Here is a 19,895-nt window from a genome sequence, read left to right as displayed (position 1 = left end):
TCGAATGATAGTGTGGGGTACGGAGGCCTTGGCTTTGATCAGTCGAGAGATCATAGATACCAAGGGCCTCTCCATAGGTCTCCAACCATCCTGGCCTACAGAAGGTTCCCATGTCTGCACCCCATACAACATAGCTGAGGCTACTAAGGTATCAGAGAGCCATAACTTTGTCCAAGGTTCCTGGAACTGAACCTGCGAACACATCCTCTCCAAGCCTCCCAAGGCCGCAAAAGCTCTAGTCAGTCTAGTCTCTGCTGCTCTCCCCAAAGAAAACCTCGGCCCAGTGAAAACAACCCCAAGGTAAGTGTATGCATATGTATACTCTACAATCTCTTGACCATATGTGAAAGTCGGTGCTGATCTCCTGATCCACTGTGGTGTGGTGTTAAAACACCATAACCTTGGTTTTACCAAGGTTTACAGACAATCCACTATCCTCTGCAAATTTGTGTAATGCATCCACTTGTCGCTGCATACCCTCTAGATCAACACAATATTATCAGAATATAACAAGAATGGGATCCACGTCCCTGCCAGCTGGCCACCTCAATCACCCTCTCTATCAATGTAATGAGACACCTCATCAACACACATACCAAATAGAGTAGGAGACAATGGGCAACCCTGTTTCACCCCAATGGTGGAGTGAACTGAATCAGATATCCCCTTCGGAGTGCGTACATGTCTCATCATTGATCTGTATAGAGCCATAATCCCGCAAATCAACACTATGGGCACCCCCATCTCCCAGTCTGCGCATCAATCGAGCTCTTGGTACCATGTCAAATGCTTTTTGGAAATCCACAAAGCTACAATAAATCCGTCTCCCATGTGACCTGCCCTCCTCAATGATGCTCTGAGTGTCAGAATATGATCAAGAGTGGAGAAACCCCTCCTGAAACCGGCCTGGCCCTTTGCTCGGACACCCTCACCCTCTACCCAATTACTCAGCTGTTGCTTAAGAATGGATGCATACAACCGTGCCAATGTGTACCCAACCATAATAGGGTGGTAATTCCCAGGCTCTGTAGGATCACCTGCTTTGAAGATAGGCACAATAGTAGACAATCTCCAAGTCTTAGGTAACCCCTCACACATGGCACGATTGAACAACACTGCAAGAACCTCTACCAAGATATCTCTAGCATGTGTAAAGTGCTCTGCTACTAGACCATCATGATCATATACCCTGCTGGTTCTCATCCTATCAATGGCTCTCTTTACCATCTCAGTGGTAAAGAAGGTGCTGGTAGGTGGGCATGGCTCTGTAGGATTTGGAAGGGGGTCCTGTCCAGGAACCGTATATAACGATGAGGCATACTGGCCCCACACATAAGGAGAAGTAATCATTGGGGGAGGGGAGTGCTCATGAAAGAATCGCCATGCCTCTCCTTAGTCTCTACTAAAAAACAACTGATACAAGTTTTGCTCCATCTGGGCCAAGTAAGCTCGTTTCTTCCGTCCCACAAGGCGTCGGGAAGCAATCGGGGAGATTGTCTGTAAGTGATGACTCCTAAAAGAAGATCCCTCTGAAGCTGGGCTCTCATCTCTCTTCACTCCTCATCATACCAACTATTCTGGGGCATGCTCCCAGAATATCATCTCCGACCCGGCTGAGTGTGTGGGTATGCCTCTAATGCTGCACCATGCGGTGTCTCAGTCAGTAAAGTGGTGCACTCCTCCACTGAGAGGCCAAGACTAGTTGTGCATAGACCGCTATAGATCTCCTCTGTATAAACTGAGTCAGTCTCTGGTGTAAATGTATAACGGGTATGTGACCTACCTCCCGATGTCTGGGCTGTACTATACTGAAATGAAACGGAAAATGTCAAAAGTGCATGATCCACTGCTATGCCCACTGGTCTGGCTCCCACTATGAAATCCTAAATACAAGGAATAAAGCTCGGCTGTGCCATAACATAGTCCACTGTACTGGCCCCGTGTCTGTGTGGAAAGCATGTGAAACCGACTGCTCCAGGAAATCGCTGTAAGCCATTAAGAATGGCTAACCCATGTGCAGTCGTCATCTCCGTGAGGTATCTCCCATACTCCGTCTGCTCTCTATCATGTGAGCATCTGTCAAGCCCCAACTCACCCACATCCAGCTCTCTAAGCATCTCATCTGAAGTGTCGTAGAAGACTGTCTGAAAGTTGCCCGTTCGGGCATTGAAGTCGCCTAGGAGGATGATATCACAATCCCTAGAAAACTCCCATATATCATCATCTAGTATAGAGAAAGGTGACTGTCCTCTGGATGCAGCATATAGTGTCGTATTGGGGGGGAAGTAACATATGGCAATGTATAGAAAACGGCCTGTGTCAACTCTCAGCCTCACCCACATGTAACTAGCATGATCATCTCTCCGTACAATATGTAGTAGTGGCTGTGACTCCTCCCTAAATAGCACTGCTACTCCTCCTGAACCTCTACTCCCATGCTCAGATTTCGCGACTGTCCTGTGGGCTGTCTCTTATCTGTATCCCACCACATGTGGCATAAGCTGTCCGCGGGCGTGTTGCGTCTCTGGGAAGAAAACAATGTCCCTGTCTCTGAAACTGTCCTCAAAGGCACCAACGTCCAACCTCATAGATCCATTACAATTCCAAGTAGCCATCTTCAGTGTGGTCCCATAGGTCTCACATTGTCATGTAGACCGCCACTCTACAATCATCGCCCGACCATCTCTGTAAAAGGCCATCTTTCCCTTCTCCCTTGCCGCTGTAATCTCTGGCATTACCTCTCTCGTATGCGCAAGCTGTGAGAGAGTGAGATCATCACCGAGAAGAATACCTTTCTTCTTGAGAGTAGGCCTCTTTCTCAAGAATTTCTTCTTCTCTTCCAAGGACTCTCCATGCCTTTGTGTGTGAAGGCTTGTCCACCCCCATCATGGATGTGAGACTTGTGACCTCTTTTTCCACATTGTTTATGTCCTTGAGGCGGTTACCCTCACATGTAGAGCCCGCATCCTCCTCCTTTGTTCCTCTTCGAGAGTCATGTTAATAAGAGTGGGTGTACAAGGAGCTTCTTTACCTTTCCCTTTCTTGGCAACCTCAATCCATTTTTCGGCCTCCTCTACTTTCTTTTGTGCTACGGAGATGACCGCGCCCATGACTTCTTCTCCTCACCTTCCTTGATAACCCGTATTTCTTCTCTCATCGTATTCAATTCTTCCATCATGGATGGCTGAACTTCGCCTTCTTCGAGCTGCCCACTTTTTGCTTGTAGATTTCGGATGATGGAATCTTGGATGACCACTTTCTCCTCGAGCGAAGCGATCCTCCTACACATGCCATCTCTTTCTTTGGTCCATCTTTGAAGAATAGTGCTCCTCTCCTTCCTCCACTCTTCAACTTCGTTTTTCCATTCTCTCATTTCCTTCTCTATTGCAGACATCCTTTTCCCTGTTCGCATGAAAGAGGCTTTGTGGGCGGCCGGTGAGGGATGCGTCTTCTTACACGTGGGGAAAGCCGTTGGCACTTCTTCGACGCTTCCCATGATTGAGAGAGAGAGAGAGAGAGGAAGAAGAAGGAGAGAGTCTAAAACAACGAAAAATTATTGAAACCCTAAAAAACAGCAAGAAACGCTTGTGAAACCTTAAAAAAACAGCAAAACATAGATTTGAAACCCTAAAAAACAGCAAAAAATAGTGGCAAAACCCTAAAAAACAAGAAAAAAACAGTTTCGAAATCCTAAAAACAGCACAAAAATAGTGACAAAACCCTGAAAACAGCCAAAAGGCAATTTTGAACCCGTAAAAACAGCAAAGAAGTGGCGAAACCCTAAAAACAGTGAGAGATCCATGTGAGAGAGAAGATGATACACACATGATTGGGGGGAGAGAGAGAGAGAGAGAGAGAGATAAAACACAAAACGTTGGTGTGGGGGGGCACCCTAACTACCAGAGCATGAAAGACCTGTCAATACAATGTTAGTCTATATGAAGCCCCCTGGCCCCATATATATGAGTGCCCAAGGGGGGTCGAGCAGCCCATACTTAGGTGGGCGACCACCAAATTGGGCGGACGGACAAAAGTGCAACTTATACATGGGTGGCCAGCCCGGAGACATACAAGCCGTACAAGTATGCCGTAGACCTATGTGAAGCAACAGAGTGGTGTAGATCTAACACGTGAGAATGGTAAAGTGATGACCTGCTAGGACACTTTGACCCTGGCTAATTGGGTGTCGCGCCCTGACCACAAAAAGTTCTTGATCAGCCTCTCCAGCTGGCTGACACACGAGCTCGAAAAGATCCTGCAAGACGTGATGCACCACATAGTAGCCAAAAGCACCTGGTCGGCCAATACCACTCTACCAGCTAAAGAGAGCCGTGCCGAACTCCAATGAAGCAGCTTCCTCTTTATGGAGAGGAGGAGGGGAGGAGTCTATTGCTCCGGAGACAAATCCAAGCCAACCTGACAGCCAAGATAACGTACATAAGTCTATGGGGGGTTCCACCTGAAGCCTCCACCCGGTGACTAGTCTGGCGTAGGAGCACTGCCAACCCAAAAAGCCACAGTATTTCTCCAGTTGATTAGTGCCTCTGATGCACAACAAAACACCTCGAGAGCCTACTCAAACCTGTGCAGATTGGCCTCATGGCCCTCCAAGTACATGCCTGAGTCGTTAGCAAACTCAACGTCAACCAAACTCGTCTCCCCTAATCTCCTGTGAAGTGAAAAATCCTCTCATTGCCTCAGCATAGAAGAGAAAAAGGAAGGGGGCAAGAGCCCAACCCTGTCTAACCGAACGCGTGAGCATGAAGCGTTCCCCTCTCCCCCCTACCAAGAGCACCTGGTTGTGCGCACACCTGCAGAGAGCTGACACTCCTATGCTCCAAGTATTTGAAAAGCCCATCCTGCGCAGAGTGCCCTCCAGGAAGTGTAACAAACTGCTGACGTGTCAAAGCCTAAAGAATGGAGCCAACTTACAGATGTCGCCGAGGGGCCTAAACCCTAAGAAGAACAAGTAACAGAAGAAGTGTCACAAAGTGATGACGTGGCTGCCCGGGAGCAGAAACCCTAACCCTAATTTTTGCCAGAAATCCGAATTCTGAAAACCCTAACCCTAAAACCTGCAAACCCTAATTCTGAAAACCCTAACCCTAAAACCTGCAAACCTTAATTCTGGAAACCCTAACCCTAAAACTGAAAAACCCTAACCCTAACCCTAAGGGCAGCAAGGAGATTTTCGAAAACTGCGCTGGTTGATGACGTGGCGGCTGTACGGATTTCCGTGATTTACGCTGGCAGCTTTTTAGCTTTGCTTTTGGACCAGATGCTTTTAAGTTTGAAGGTTTTTCACTGTAATTGCTTTTTAGGCCAAGGGCCTTTAAATATGAGGTTAGGGCTCATTCTCTGGGATGTTTCCTGGAGAAGGTGCAGAGTCTCGAGTATCGGGTTGTACTGTGTTGATGCAATATAAAGAAATACCGAAAGGGGCGCCAAGGTTTGGGGCCAATACTCTCTGGGGTGGAATTCCGCCACTCCGTGCCGCGTGTCGTCTCTCTCTCTCTCTCAATTCAGTTTTTATTGAAGTGCTAAAGGTCTGTTCAGTCTGTTATTCTCTATTGGCATGTGGTGCCCGCCTTGTGACAATGGTATCAGAGCATCAAGCGCGTGCTTTTCTAAAAGCATACCGGTCCTACAAAAGAGCAGACAGAGCTATTGGAATTATTATGTGAGGTATCTTCGCCCTCCAACCCGGACTTATTAGCCACTCCCACCCTTACTTCATCGCGCATCGGGCGCGCTCTCGTCTTCACCGCTCATGTCTTACAGGGCATAAGCCAATTAAGATCACTTGCAAGAGAAGGATCCAGATTTGTTTCAAGTCATTGTTTTTTTTCTCTGAAGCAGTGCCATGCAGATGTTGATGTCTACAGCTACCAAGCAACATACTCTATGTACTTGGCAAGCTTTCAAGAAAAATTTTGCCCGAAGTTATATGGTTTCTGACATCTTCCTTCGAAGTGCAACTTCTGGCAGAATGGGGTATCCTGAAATGCTTGCCATGGAAACCCTAGCAGATTATAACTTGAAGTTTCTCGACATCTCCCAGTAGATGTCTCTTCACATCAAATGACCTTGGAGGTCTAGTGTGATTGCTATCTCTTGGGACTACCATCGCCGCCAAAGAAACACTGTTTGTCCAAGAGCTGATGGACCATGCTGTGCTCGGCTACGACTTCATGGAAGGAACCTAATCCTAATTTTTGGTGCAGGTTTTAGGATGGAAAGTCAGCCGACTTTTTGAGCTCGACTGATGTCGAGATTGCTTTTAAAGTTTGAGTTCTGTTTGATCTTGTTTGGTGATCTTGTTTGGGATTTGTTTGAAATGGACGGTATCTGTTTTGAACCTGTCTTGGTGCCGATTTGAATTGTTTGACTCTGGTTTTAATATTGGTTTCAATGATTGGTGATTTTACTTTTGGGTGGAGTAGTGAGAAATATACTGTTTTGGTATTGTTTGAACCTCGGAACGACGCAGGTCGATGCCTGGGGAGCATTTGGTCGTATACTTGTAAACTAATTGTTGTTGTGACTCCCGGCCTGGACCTGGATGGTTATGCGGGAGGAGGATTAAGAAGTCTGAGCAGTGGCTACTCTCAGCACCTCCAAACGACGTAGGCTGCGGTCTGGGGGGCGTTTGGTTGTAAAAGGCCTCTATATCTCCCGGCCCGGACCTTTTTAGGTTATGCGGGAGGAGTGATGGGGGAGTCATTGAATATCTCCTGGCCCGGACCTTGTTAGGTTATGCGGGAGGAGTGTTCATCGGCGGCTTTATGTTTCTATGTCTTGTAACTTGCATATGTGAGCATTTGTGTTGCATTGTGATGTGCCAATTACTGAATATTCCTAATTGGATGAGATTCCCTGGGTATGTAATTTTAGTGCATCGCCACCCGTGGATAATCAGTACGGTCTGGGTGTGATGGCTACTTTTACTATGCCGGAATATCAAGAGTTCCGATCTGGACGAAAGGAGAAGCTAACTCCTTGATCAAAACAGCCGAAAGGAGAAGCTAACTCCTTGATAAAAAGAGCAAACTGATTGTCCCTCGGAATGTCCCTTGGAAATTTTTGCTAACTTGAGTTGTTTTGCAGATATGCAGTAATTGTGGACGATTACTCTCTTTCAAGAAGGGGAGATGTAACAAACTGCTGATGTGTCAAAGCCTAAAGAATGGAGCCAACTTACAGATGTGGCGGAGGGGCCTAAATCCTTAGAGGAACAAGTAACAGAAGAAGTGTCACAAAGTGATGACGTGGCTGCCGAAGAGCAGAAACCCTAACCCTAATTTTTGCGAGAAACCCTAACTGCTGAAAACCCTAACTCTAAAACCTACAAACCCTAATTTTGGAAACCCTAACCCTAAAACTTGCAAACCCTAATTTTGGAAACCCTAACCCTAAAACTGCAAAAACCCTAACCCTAACCCTAACCCTAAGGGCAGGAAGGAGATTTTCGAAAATTGCGTTGGTTGATGACGTGGCAGGTTGTACGGATTTCTGTGATTTACGTTGGCAGCTTTTTGGATTTGCTTTTGGACCAGATGCTTTTAAGTTTGAAGGCTTTTCATTGTAATTGCTTTTTAGGCCAAGGGCCTTTAAATATGAGGTGAGGGCTTATTCTCTTGGATGCTTCCTGGAGAAGGTGCAGAGTCTCGAGTACCAGCTTGTACTGTGTTGATGCAATATAAAAGAAATACCGAAAGGGGCGCCAAGGTTTGGGGCCAATACTCTTTGGGGGTGGAATTCCACCACTCCGTGCCGCGTGTTGTCTCTCTCTCTCTCTCAATTCAGTTTTTTTGAAGTGCTAAAGGTCTGTTTAGTCTGTTCTTTTCTATTGGCACGTGGTGCCCGCATTGTGACAGGAATTGCCAATCAACTCTGTTGTACGCCTTCTCCAAATCGAGGAGTATCACAAGATTCTCTCCTCGAAGACGTGCAAGGGTAGATGCCTCCCAAAAGGTAAAGTTGTTGTCAAGGATACTGTGCTCCTTGACAAAACCTGTTTGAGTCTCATGTATAATAATCTCAAGTAGCGATTGAATTCTCAAACTCAGATCCTTTGCTAAGATTTTGTAGGCTGGGTTGAGAATAGTGATGGGCAGCCACTGTTGAATCTCATCCAAGGAGCCTCCCTCCTTGGGAATAAGGTAAATCAGACCCATTCATGCTGTGAGGCATCTCATCAAGAGCAAGATGTGCTGGTAGACGCTACAAAGATCCGAACAAAGTAGCTCCTAGTACTCCAAGAAAAAACTGGGAGTCAAACCATTCTCCCCTGGGCTCGGGGGAGTGCCCATGGGGCTCCTCTAGTTGGAGAGGCATCTCGAATCTCTCTGATACATCTCCTCAATAACTAGGCAAGGCATCTGTGCCCAAACCTGCTCTGTCAGCTGAAAGCAACTCACGATAAAAGTTAGTACCAACCGCACGCATATCCTGAGGCTCTGAAGCAACTGACCCATGAGGTCTTCTCAACTGGCTAACACTGGTATGCGCATGGCGAGGCCCCACAGTCTCAAATAACTCACCAGTAACTCTGTCGTCCATTTGGGCCCATTGAGATGCCTACCGATGAAAGGAAAACTTGTGACACCGCTCCTCAATGGTGGTCAGCTCCTATCGAACTTGCTGCATCTGCTCCTTTAACCAAGGACTTTCAGGGTGGCGCTCAAGCTTCCTACATCCATTGTAAGGAAGCAATGCCTCGTCTGAGCTGCTTCTCCTCCTCCTTGGCCGCAGCCAAGCAAGCTGTAGACTCATGAAGGAAGAAGCGACTAAGCTCAGCAGGTCTAGTGGCCATTCTGCTAGCAAGGGTGCCCGGAGTGCCCAAACTCTCTGTCCAAAGTGCCACCACCAACCCACTCTCTGAGCTCTGTCTCTAGCGAAATCCTGTCGGGGATGTGCAACATCGCATTCGCACTCCTTTGTCTATCATAGTAAGAATCACTGGCGCATGATATGAGAAAGTAGTCCCTGCTAGAATGCAAACTGATTCTGTCACAAACTGCTGACGTGTCAAAGCCTTGAAGAATGGAGCCAACTTGCAGATGCCGGCCGAGGGGCCTAAACCCTAAGAAGAAGAAGAAGTAACAGAAGAAGGAAGTCCCACCAACTTATGGGAACGCCGTCTGATGGGGCCTCAAGTGACATAAAGGATTAAAAAAAAGCAGGACCCGCACACATGCGTAGCAGCTAATGGTGTGGCAGTTTTTGGATTTTCCGTTGACAGTGCTGACGTGGCAGTTGTACGGAATTCCATGATTTACGCTGGCAGCTTTTTGGCATTGCTTTTGGACCAGAAGCTTTTGAGTTTGAAGGCTTTTCATGTAAACTGCTTTTCATAGGCCAAGGGCCTTTAAATATGTGCTAAGGGCTCATTCTCTGGCATGCTTCTTGGAGAAGGTGCAGAGTTTGGAGTACTGGCTTGTACTGTGTTGATGCAATATAAAGAAATACCGAAAGGGGCGCCAAGGTTTGAGGCCAATACTCTCTGGGGTGGAATTCTGCCACTCCGTGTCGTGTGTCATCTCTCTCTCTCTCTCTCTCTCTCTCTCTCTCTCTCTCTCGGGTTGTTATTGAAGTGCTAAAAGTCTGTTCAGTCTGTTTGAAACCGGCCCGTAGGGCGGTAGACTTTGGCTTTCACACGAAACTTTACTTTAACTTTACAAAAAAAGGAACTTCACGAATAAACCTGTGACTAGAATTCAACGCTTCAAGACATTTCACGACTTGGTAGCTAGAGCGCTACCAAGCAGACAACGACACTGTGTTGGCCCCAAAGACTGGCGCCCCTTTCGGTATTTCTGTGAAAAACGTGTAAACTTCTACAAGCTGCCCCACTTTTATTGGGCTTAAATTCCTCTACTCTAAACCGATGTCGGCAACATAACCACAATAGAAGTCTCCACGGACAAAATCCCAAGTAAACAGTGACTTTCCACGCACTTTAGAGCACTTTGCAAAACTTGGCGAGAAATTACAGCTCGCTTAATTCTCTGTTTTGGTCTTCGATTCGCGTGCCGATCACTTCTGTGGATAGCTCTCGAGCTCTCGCACGTGTAGGGTCACTTGCCCATTGAATTAGACGAGATTCCTCGCGGGACCTCTCTCTAAATTGTCTTGTACAAGCACCCAATGCTTTCCCGAGGCTCCCCTGGCAAATAAACGATCCGAACGCTTGCACCTAACCCTCACCAAGTGTCACAAACGGGAGCGCATAACAATATAAAATACATTCGGATAAATAGGATTTATCACTCATTACTGAAGCCAGAGGATATAGAGAGAAATAGATAGAGAGAGAGAGAGAGAGATAAAGAGTGAGAAGATTGACACATTACTGGGGACTAGAAGATGGGCTGGTCCCCTCCGTAATAGTATCTTTATTACTGAGGAGAAGTCCATACAAGCACTTGAACCGAACGTATTACCACGTTCGTTCTAGAATAAGACTTGATGGTTCCTGGAAGCCTTGGCTTCCTATTCCTAGGGCAAAGCCCTATTCGAAGGAACTTCCGTTCCTTATTCCAAATCCTCGAGAATCAAGGTTCTCGCCTCTGGACCTCACCGTCCAGACTCAGGGCATGGCATCCCTGCAACTCTTTTCTAACTCTATTTCCAAAGTCCTCTTCTCGCAGAACAACTCTGCTTTCCCGGACGCGAAGTCCTTACTTGGGAATCTGAACATCTGGATCACAACTCGAGAGACTACCTCTCTCCGATCCGTGGATCTACTTCCCAAACTTGGATACGAAACCCTTGGGTTGATCTGGCTCTAGTTCCTCAGAGCGCTTTTCTCCTGCAGAGGCTCATGCCTTCCTCTGCTCCTACTCCCTCACTAAGAGAAAGTACACCTGCAAACAAATACTCTTGAGTTCATAACATGAAAATTGTTACCTTCAAAGTCTCAACACTCGAAACGCAACTCGGTTCTCGAAAAGCAATTCCCCGGAAGAGATCTCTATGTAGAAAATCCTCTCTTCCAATCCTACACCCAAAAGAGGTGTGTTCTCGGGTTCCTTCTCGTAAATCAGCCCCGTCTACGACGTTTATGGGCTGAAAACAGAGAAAAACAGCAGCTTGTCGCGATGGAAACACGCTCCGTAGGCACTTCTTCGCGAGGGAACTCGCGCATTGGGTCTTGGTACATCTGGTACACTTGGGGCAGCCATGGATACCACCGGCAATCGTCTTCTTTGCGGTTGAAATCTGCAGCAGCATCTCCTCCTGCGAAAACTGACCTCTTCCTTTGAGTGAGGGCATATGATGCTTTTATAGCTCCTGGCCACGGGCACGAATAGCTGCTCGCGTAGAGCAGTTTTTTTTTTTTTTGGGCGCTGTTCTGCCAGAGAAAGAGAGAGAAAAATCGCTAGCTGGTTTTTATTGCTTTATTTAATCATAGGCTGCCCACTTATTAAGTGGGCGGCCGGTCACCTTTAAAAATGGTGTGAATCTGCCCAAAAAACTCAGTAAAACCTTATAAATTAAAAACAATGCTTTCACAGCACTTCCCAGGCGTCCCTGGATGCAATCACATGCACAGTTGCAATGCACACATAGACTTCCTCGCAGGAAAGCATCTGCTTTCTCGAAAAGCAATCCCGCTTTCTCAAAAAGCATCCGTTTTTCCTCAAAGTTTCCTTTGAACCCATCTTCATTTTAGTGCTCGCTTTTCTTAATTCTAACACAGTTCGGAATTTCCTCTCGACTATATAATCCCCTTTCCGATGCACCTGTCACCCACCTTGTGACGCATCAGGAATACACATCACCTGGTCACTTCCTACCGAACTTACGGTACAATTTCCTTCGCGATGCTCTATGTCACCCATCCTATGACGCATCAGAGATGTCCGTTCCCGGATGGTCGGATACTTCTTCCCAATGCTCCCTGTCACCCATCCGATGTGACGCATTAGAAGTACCCGTTCCTGGTGGCCTTACAGATATTCCCGTTCACAGTGCTCCCGTCATTACTCTGAATGACGCACTAGGAATACTCTGTACTCGGATGTCTCCAGTGAGAAAAACCCTCTCACTTAAAATTGCAATAATTCATTTAGAATTATTTTTCCTTTGTGCTCCAAGTGAGAAAACCCTCTCACTTATAAATCCAATAATTCATTTAGAATTATTTTTTTGTCAAATAAAGCCAATTTAGCAACGCCAAGCTGTCCAAACCTGTCCATGGCTGTAATTGCAGGTTTTTGACCCGATTTTGCCAGCATAACGGCGCAAAAATCCCTGTAGGTCAAAAGTACACGTCAAGGACAGTTACTCTTACGGTATGGAAGCTTTCGAGTGAGCTGCAGGTCAATTTCAGCATGCTGTAATTTTCTGTTTTGCCACTGCTAGGTGCCTATTGCCCTGTACACACATCCCAAGGCCTTTCCGAGGCTCCCCTCGCAATTCCTTGCAGTTTAGGTGCTAAACCCTAAACCTACAGAAAAAACACAGCAGGCTGTAATTCTCTGTTTTGGACCGTTTCGAGTAGAGCGAGCACGCCTACGCGTGTCTCAGGTGCTCCCGCACGCAATGGGACAGTTCCCCTGTAAATTGAACGAGTTTTCGCGCAAGAAAATTCTCCGTTTTTGCATTCCTTCGTGATGGAACTGTGCGTACCTGAAGGGGATTAGTAATTAGCTAATCCGGTTCGTGTGCATAAGGCTCTTGCCTTGGGAAACGTGCATAAAACCCCCAAAACTGCACATGGTCATCTGAGAAGCCCAACTAGTGGGGCATTACATATGTGCAAAGGGGGGAGAGAGATGCGCGAGAGCAAATCGTCGCTACATAGAGCAAGGGAGAAGGCAAGCTTTTTTTTTAAAGCTGTGAGCACTTGCAACCACTACTCACACACACTGTAGCTCTCACTTATGGGCTGAAATCAGCCCCCTCTCTTGAAATGGGCGTCCCTTCTTCATGCAAATCTGGCAGATGCATCAGGAGCCACCATGTGTCCCTTATATCTCTTTTGAGTTAATTTCCTAGTACCCACCAACTCATAAGTGTCGCGAGGGGCCTAAATGACTTTGAATTGAGCCTAGACATCCTTTTATTGCTCGGATTCCGGTGCCGATTGGCCCCACCAACTCGTGCTGACCCGCCCTTCCTGACTGCGGGTGAAACTCTCGGCCGTCGGCCGTTTCACACTGGCCATACAATGTCCGACCATTTGCAACTTCAAAAAGAGGGTCCCAAAAATTAATCAAAAATCATCGGAAAGAAACCAACAACTCAAGCTAGCAAATGCCACGTCCTCGTGACACTGTTCTTTCCTATTGGCACGTGGTGCTTGTCTTGTGACAGTGGTATCAAAGCATCAGGCGTGTGCTTTTTTGAAAGCATACGAGTCCTACAAAAAAACAGACAGAGCTACTGGAATTTTACTTGAAGTATCTTTGGGTCCCGACCCCATACTTAATAGCCACTCCCACCCTTCATACATCGTGCATCAGGCGCGCTCCCGTCTTCACCGCTCATATCTTACAGGGCATAAGCCAAAAAGATCACTTGCAAAGAAGGATCCAAGATTTGTTTCGAGTCAATGTTTTTCTCAAAAGCAGTGCTATGCAGATGTTGATGTCTACAGCTACCAAGCCGCACACTCCAAGGACTTGGCAAGCTTTCAAGAAAAATTTTGCCCAAAGCGATATGGTTTTTGATATCTTCCTTCGGAGTGCAACTTCTGGTAGAGTGGGGTATCTTAAAATGCTTGCCATGGAAACCCTAGCAGATTATAACTTGAAATTTCTCGACATCTCTTAGTAGATGTCTCTTCTCGAGCAGATAACCTTGGAGGTCCAGTGTGATTGCTATGTCTTCAGGCTACCATCGCCACCCAAAGGACCACTGTTTGTCTAAGAGCTGATGGACCATGCTATGCTCGGCTATGACCTTATGGAAGGAATCTAACCCTAACTTTTGGTGCAGGTTTTAGGATGGAAAGTTAGTCGACTTTTCGAGCTCGACTAATGTCGAGATTGCTTTTTAAGTTTGAATTCTGTTTGAACTTGTTTGGTGATCTTGTTTGAAAAATGGATAGTATCTATTTTGAACCTGTCTTGGTGCCGATTTGAATTGTCCGACTCTGGTTTTAATACTGGTTTCAATGATTGGTGATTTTACTCCCGGGTGGAGGGTGAGAAATGATGTTTGAGAATGCTTGTTCATACTCATGGCCCTGACCCTTGTGGTTATTTGTGGGGGAAGTATTAAATGATTGAAAAGTGCTGTTTTTACTCATGGCCCGGACCCTCGTGGTTATTTACGGGGGGAGTATTGTTGTTGTTACTCATGGCCTAGAACTGCATGGTTATTTAGGGGGGAGTATTAAGAAGTCTGAGCAGTGGTTACCTCCAAACGACGCAGACTGCTGTCCCGGGGGCGGTTGGTTGTAAAAGGCCTTTATATCTCATGGGCTTGGACCTTTTTAGGTTATTTGCAGGAGGAGTGATGAGGGAGTTGTTGAACAGCTCATGGCCCAGACCTTGATGGTTATTTGCGGGGGGATTGTTGATCAGCGGCTTTATGTTTCTATGTCTTGTAACATGTATATGTGAGCATTTGTGTTGCATTGTGATGTGCCAACCACTGAATATTCCTAATTGGATGAGATTGCTGGGGTATGTAATTTTAGTGCATCAAGACACCCGTGGAAGATCCGTGCGGTTTGGGTGTGATGGCTAATTTTACTACGCCGGAATATCAAGAGTTCCGATCTAGACGAAGGGACAAGCCAACTTCTTGATCAAAAGAGCCGAAAGGAGAAGCTAACTCCTTAACAAAAAGAGAAAACTGATTGTTCCTCTCGGAATGTCCCTCATAAATTTTTGAGCTAACTTAAGTTGTTTTGCAGATATGCTATAATCGCGGACGATTACTCTCTTTCAAGAAGGGGAGATGTCACAAACTGCTGATGTGTCAAAGCCTTGAAGAATGGAGCCAACTTGCAGATGCCGGCCGAGGGGCCTAAACCCTAAGAAGAAGAAGTAACAGAAGAAGAAGTCCTACCTACTTGTGGGGACCCCGTTCGATTGGGCCCCAAGGATTAAAATAAAGCAGGACCCGCACACATACGTAGCAGCCGATGACGTGGCAGTTTTCGGATTTTCCGTTGACAGTGCTGACGTGGCAGATTTCCGCAAAACGCACTGACAGTGCTAACGTGGTAGTTGTACGAAATTCTGTGATTTACGCTGGCAGCTTTTTGGCATTGCTTTTTATAGGCCAAGGGCCGTTAAATATGTGCTAAGGGCTCATTCTCTGGCATGCTTCTTGGAGAAGGTGCAGGGTTTGGAGTACCGGCTTGTACTGTGTTGATGCAGTGTAAAGAAATACCGAAAGGGGCGCCAAGATTTGGGGCCAATACTCTCTGGGGTGGAATTCCGCCACTTCGTGTGTCATCTCTCTCTCTCTCTCTCTCTCTCTCTCTCTCTCTCTCTGAGTTTAGTTGTTATTGAAGTGCTAAAAGTCTGTTCAGTCTGTTCTTTTCTATTGGCACGTGGTGCCTGTCTTGTGACAGATCCTCCCATGTCACAGATGCGATCACTTGCGTAGAAGTGATCTATCTGAGATAGATTCGCTCCAACTACTCTGAGGCCAGAGCGAGAGCGAGAAAAAGATAAGCTGGGCCGCACAAAGTCTGCGTGCTGCCAAACATCTGAAATCCCTCCCAAGTTACCAACTCAGCCCCGTGCACAGTAGCATGGCCTATCTGAGGAGTCCTCCAACATGTTGAAGTCTCACCGATACACCACTGCTTTGCATGAGGCAAAGGCAGTGCAATATGTGACCAAAAGTGTACTTGCCACATTGGGCGCATAGATGTTCAGGAAGCCCATGAGGCAGCCATGAACCTGCATAGTAATCCACTCGGCCTTGCCTGGCATAATACTACCTCTGCCCACAATGGTCTGTTGCCATGAGTCCGCAGTAATCATACTTACCCCTCCCTGAATGCCCCCTGACCCAAAAGTAGTTAATCAAAATGTCTCATAGCGGTCACACAGAATCTGACCTCATCGTCGAATGCAGCTCTCACAAAAGATGGTGCTCTTGGAGCATAAGAATATCAATCATACCACCCACAAGGCATCTCTGAAGCTCTTGACGCAAGCGGTCCCTCCGGCGCTGAAACTGGGGCCCACCTAAACCCTGCACATTCCATGAGACAATCCTCATGGGATCAGTGAGAAAAGACTGATGCTGCAACAACAGCCAACCTCGCTATATTCGAGGCCGGCTTGGATGGGGAGTAATCCACATCGGAGCGACCGGTAGACAGACGTGACTGTCCCACCCAGCCCCAAGCAAAGCGTGCAGTCCGTAGGGCTACCTCCTCTGTCCAAGAATCCTCATGTACAAATACATAGCAAGGATGGCTCTGAGTGTCAGCAAAAAAGTGAACCACAAGGTGTCTACATCCTGTTGCATCTGGTGGCGTCACACTGAACTTGGCTAGAGGCCAAAGTGTCTGTATCAAATCTGTCACCCCCAGGTCCCTGTGTGGTGTGAGAACTCTACTGCCTTGACCTGGAGGGAGTCAAGAACTGTGTGCAAGGTCCACTTTGTGTGATCCTTGCGACACAATGGAAAGGAGAAACTGTTGTATCCAAAGCCTTGGTGCCTCTGGCTGCTAGGAAGAGGACGTGAACTTTGAAGCAAGCTGCCTCAAGGTCGGGAAAGGATCACCGAGGAATTGGGTGAAGCTGTAGTCAAAGAAATTCGCCCCGTTGGCCAATGTCAAAACTGCTCAAATATTTGAAGTGTGTGTGTGGATGCATCATTGCTTAGTTGTTTGTTGTAAAATCAAAAGTTTCAATCGTTTAATAGAAATATCAACAACAGTGTCTTGACTCTTTTCTCACATTTCGTTTCAAACAAGTGTGGCTTCATCTTCACATACTTATCTTTCCAATGTATGCTGATGTTTGTTTCATGTGTGCGTTACATCTCTGAGAAAGGGTGTCCAAAGATGAGTGCGTAGAGGGGAGCAGAAGAGGTGCGAGGAGCTAGAGTTTTGAAAAGAGGGGGGGGGGGGGTTATTGGGAGGCCAAAGGGCGAGGCAAGGGGCAGGATAGAGTTGGGGAGGGAAGGGAAGGAGGGAAGTGGGGGGCTGTAGGGAGGATTGCAAACAGTCTTGGTCGCACATGGAGGTGGCGAGCAAGGTGAGGCAGGTGACGCAGCGGGATAGTGTAGCTAACTGACGTCTTTTGCATGTGTGTACTCTTGGACTGGCCTACTAGCATTTTTACCTGATGAAGGTTTGCTGAGGCTCTCATCTTCTGGATGTGACATCGACATTAATCAATTAGTATTTTATTGAACAATTTCATCAGACAAGGTTAGGCTAAGGTTATTTCAATGGGTTTTTAGCATGATGTAGAGACCTGTACAAAGGCTGCCGAGGAGAATGTGAAAAGATTGTTTGCTTATGAAAGAGTATGGTTAAGCTAGGATGTTTTGACGATGTTTCAGAAGAAAATGTTCTTAGGAAGAGCAAGAAGTTTCTTGGAACAGATACAAGGCTACCGCCAGTAAGGTGTGCGTGCACAACACATACTTTATGGTTGCCTGCATTGCTGGAGCTATTGTGTCAGGTATTCAAATGGGTTTTCACTCATTATGGGACAAGTATGTACTAGAGTGCCAAGGAGAGAGTCCACATTGGCTCACCTCTTGTTCTGCTCCAAAATAAATAAGCCTTTTATGTAAGAATAATTGGATGGCTGGTGCTTATTCTCTCTTATCAAATTGTTTCGTCCATTGAGCCTCATGAGAAGCTACGTTGAGGCTACAGCCCTGTTACTGTCAAAGATGTGTATTAAATGAGGTTAAAGCAAAAGTTTCTTTTGTTCTCACGCATCAATTTGTTCAAGGTGCTCATTCACTGTTCATGGGGTAAATTTCAGCTACGACAACACAGACATGGCATTGCACTATGGTACGATGCTTCGAGAGTGCATAAGACATCAAGTAGCAGCAAGGTATTTTTGTTGAGCTTCTTCAAAAACGTGCTGTAATTCTCGTGTGCCGTGCATGCATTTGGGTGGGTGTGCCTCACGGATTTTTGGGGGGCACATGCACTTGCCCATCACTCATGTGCTTGAAGCCAGTGGATTTGATCCTGTAGCTTGCATCGTTTTGGCGTAATGTTCGTGGTTAATGGTTGTGTTTTATGGGCTTTTATCAGGTACGTTTTAGAGTCTGAAAACTTGAGAAAGTTTTTTGGCTACCTGGAAATACCTAATTTCGAAGTTCAGTCTGATGCTGCCGCCACTTTTCGGGTAAGTAAAATACAGCACCAGTTCTCAGTGACGTTTCTTCTTCTACACGATCCGTGTTTTGTTTAGCTAATCAAAAGGTAGATTCATGAAGGCAAAGATGGTGCATGCTCACACATTTGCCCATGTCTGCCCTGTTGATTCAATGAGTGGGGACTGCGCGAGCTGCATCTGGACAGTTCCTCCTGTGCCTTATACGTTGGGTGCAGGACAGGTACAGCCTAAGCTACAAATGAAAGTATATACACCCTGCAGGACCTGATTATTCAGTTCATATCCTGAGCAGTGGCTCTTTTACTGTGGGCAGGGAACAGTCCCTGCCCAGTTCTGTTTGTGTGCCTACCAATTACAAGATTGTTTAGTTGAGCCCAGAGTGTAACCATGAACCACCCCATCACACACTTTTCAAGCTTTTTGATTACAGCCGGTCCGTCTGCAAAGTTTGTAACCAGCCCAAGTGTAACAAACTTGGACACTCCAAGTCAAGATTCTACCGCAACACAGCAGAGATTCACTTCAAAACAGTTCACAGTTCACAATTGATTTGACATGGCTCGGCGGAGTTCCGTGCCTAGAGATATTGGAATTTGGCCCCAAAGACTGGTGCCCCTTTCGGTATTTCTTTTTGTATTAAATCTGTGCTCAAAGTACAAGGGAGTGGGAGGGTTCTCACTCTCAGACTCTGCGTCCAGATGCTGTGCAGAGTGGGAGCCCTACCCACACTTATAAAGGTTTACAAGGGGTGCTAAAAGCAGAGCCCCAAAAGCTGCCAATTAAAAGCCTTTTTAAATAAAGCAATTCATCTCACAAGCTTCATAAAATAAAGCAATACTTCAAAAAGCTCTTTTTAACTTTGCGTAGGATTTTCAGCCATGCTTTGCGTAGCTTTTCGGTACACTGCCTGCCAGCGCTTTTTGCGACGTGATTTGCGGGGGTGCCCTGCCCACACTTTAAAGGTTTACAAGGGGTGCTAAAAGCAGAGCCCCAAAAGCTGCCAATTAAAAGCCTTTTTAAATAAAGCAATTCATCTCACAAGCTTCATAAAATAAAGCAAAACTTCAAAAAGCTCTTCCCAACTTTGCGTAGGATTTTCAGCCATGCTTTGCGTAATTTTTTCGTACACTGCCTGCCAGCACTTTTTGCGGCGTGATTTGCGGGGGTCCGTACGGTAGTGCCACGTCAGCCTGCAGTGCGAATTCCGGGTCTGCTGCCACGTCACTGCCACGTCAGCCAGCCGGGGCGTGTGTGTGTGTGTGTGTACAGGGCAGCCACGTCACCAGTTTGTGACACAAGTTGATGATTCTGGATGAAAGCTTGGTGCTGTGAAAATCCTTTCAAGAAAAAAAGGTTTTAAGACACTGGTTTGATTTTGTTTGTTTGATTGGTCCACTTTTTCCCGGGTCTTGCAATTAATTAGCACATAGAATAGATTCAATGGATACTTGTTGATTTGCTTGATGACTTATATAGTATACAACTTACAAGGGTAGAGATCTTTTCTAGCTTGCAGGATGTGCGAGTGTTCTTCATGCATGTTGCAATCTTACTTTAAAAATTCGGTGTTGTCCTTTTTTTTTACTTCTGGTTCGCAAGAAG

At 46.4% G+C, this 19,895-nt stretch overlaps 1 protein-coding gene across 1 annotated transcript in view; it reads left to right on the top strand.

The window, feature by feature from the left end:
* Positions 1 to 19,895, top strand: part of LOC147428637 (putative MO25-like protein At5g47540) — a 44,102-nt gene that overhangs the window by 21,205 nt on the left and 3,002 nt on the right. Inside the window, exons 4-5 of the mRNA XM_086496397.1 lie at positions 17,928 to 18,002; positions 18,209 to 18,302. Of these exons, the coding sequence (XP_086352523.1) occupies positions 17,928 to 18,002; positions 18,209 to 18,302 (169 nt within the window). The remainder of the gene's footprint in view (positions 1 to 17,927; positions 18,003 to 18,208; positions 18,303 to 19,895) is intronic.

The sequence above is a fragment of the Adiantum capillus-veneris genome, chromosome 23, assembly GCF_014529385.1.
Source record: "Adiantum capillus-veneris isolate H3 chromosome 23, ASM1452938v2, whole genome shotgun sequence".
NCBI classification, from domain to species: Eukaryota; Viridiplantae; Streptophyta; class Polypodiopsida; order Polypodiales; family Pteridaceae; genus Adiantum; species Adiantum capillus-veneris.
This window is presented reverse-complemented; position numbering and strand designations above follow the sequence as displayed.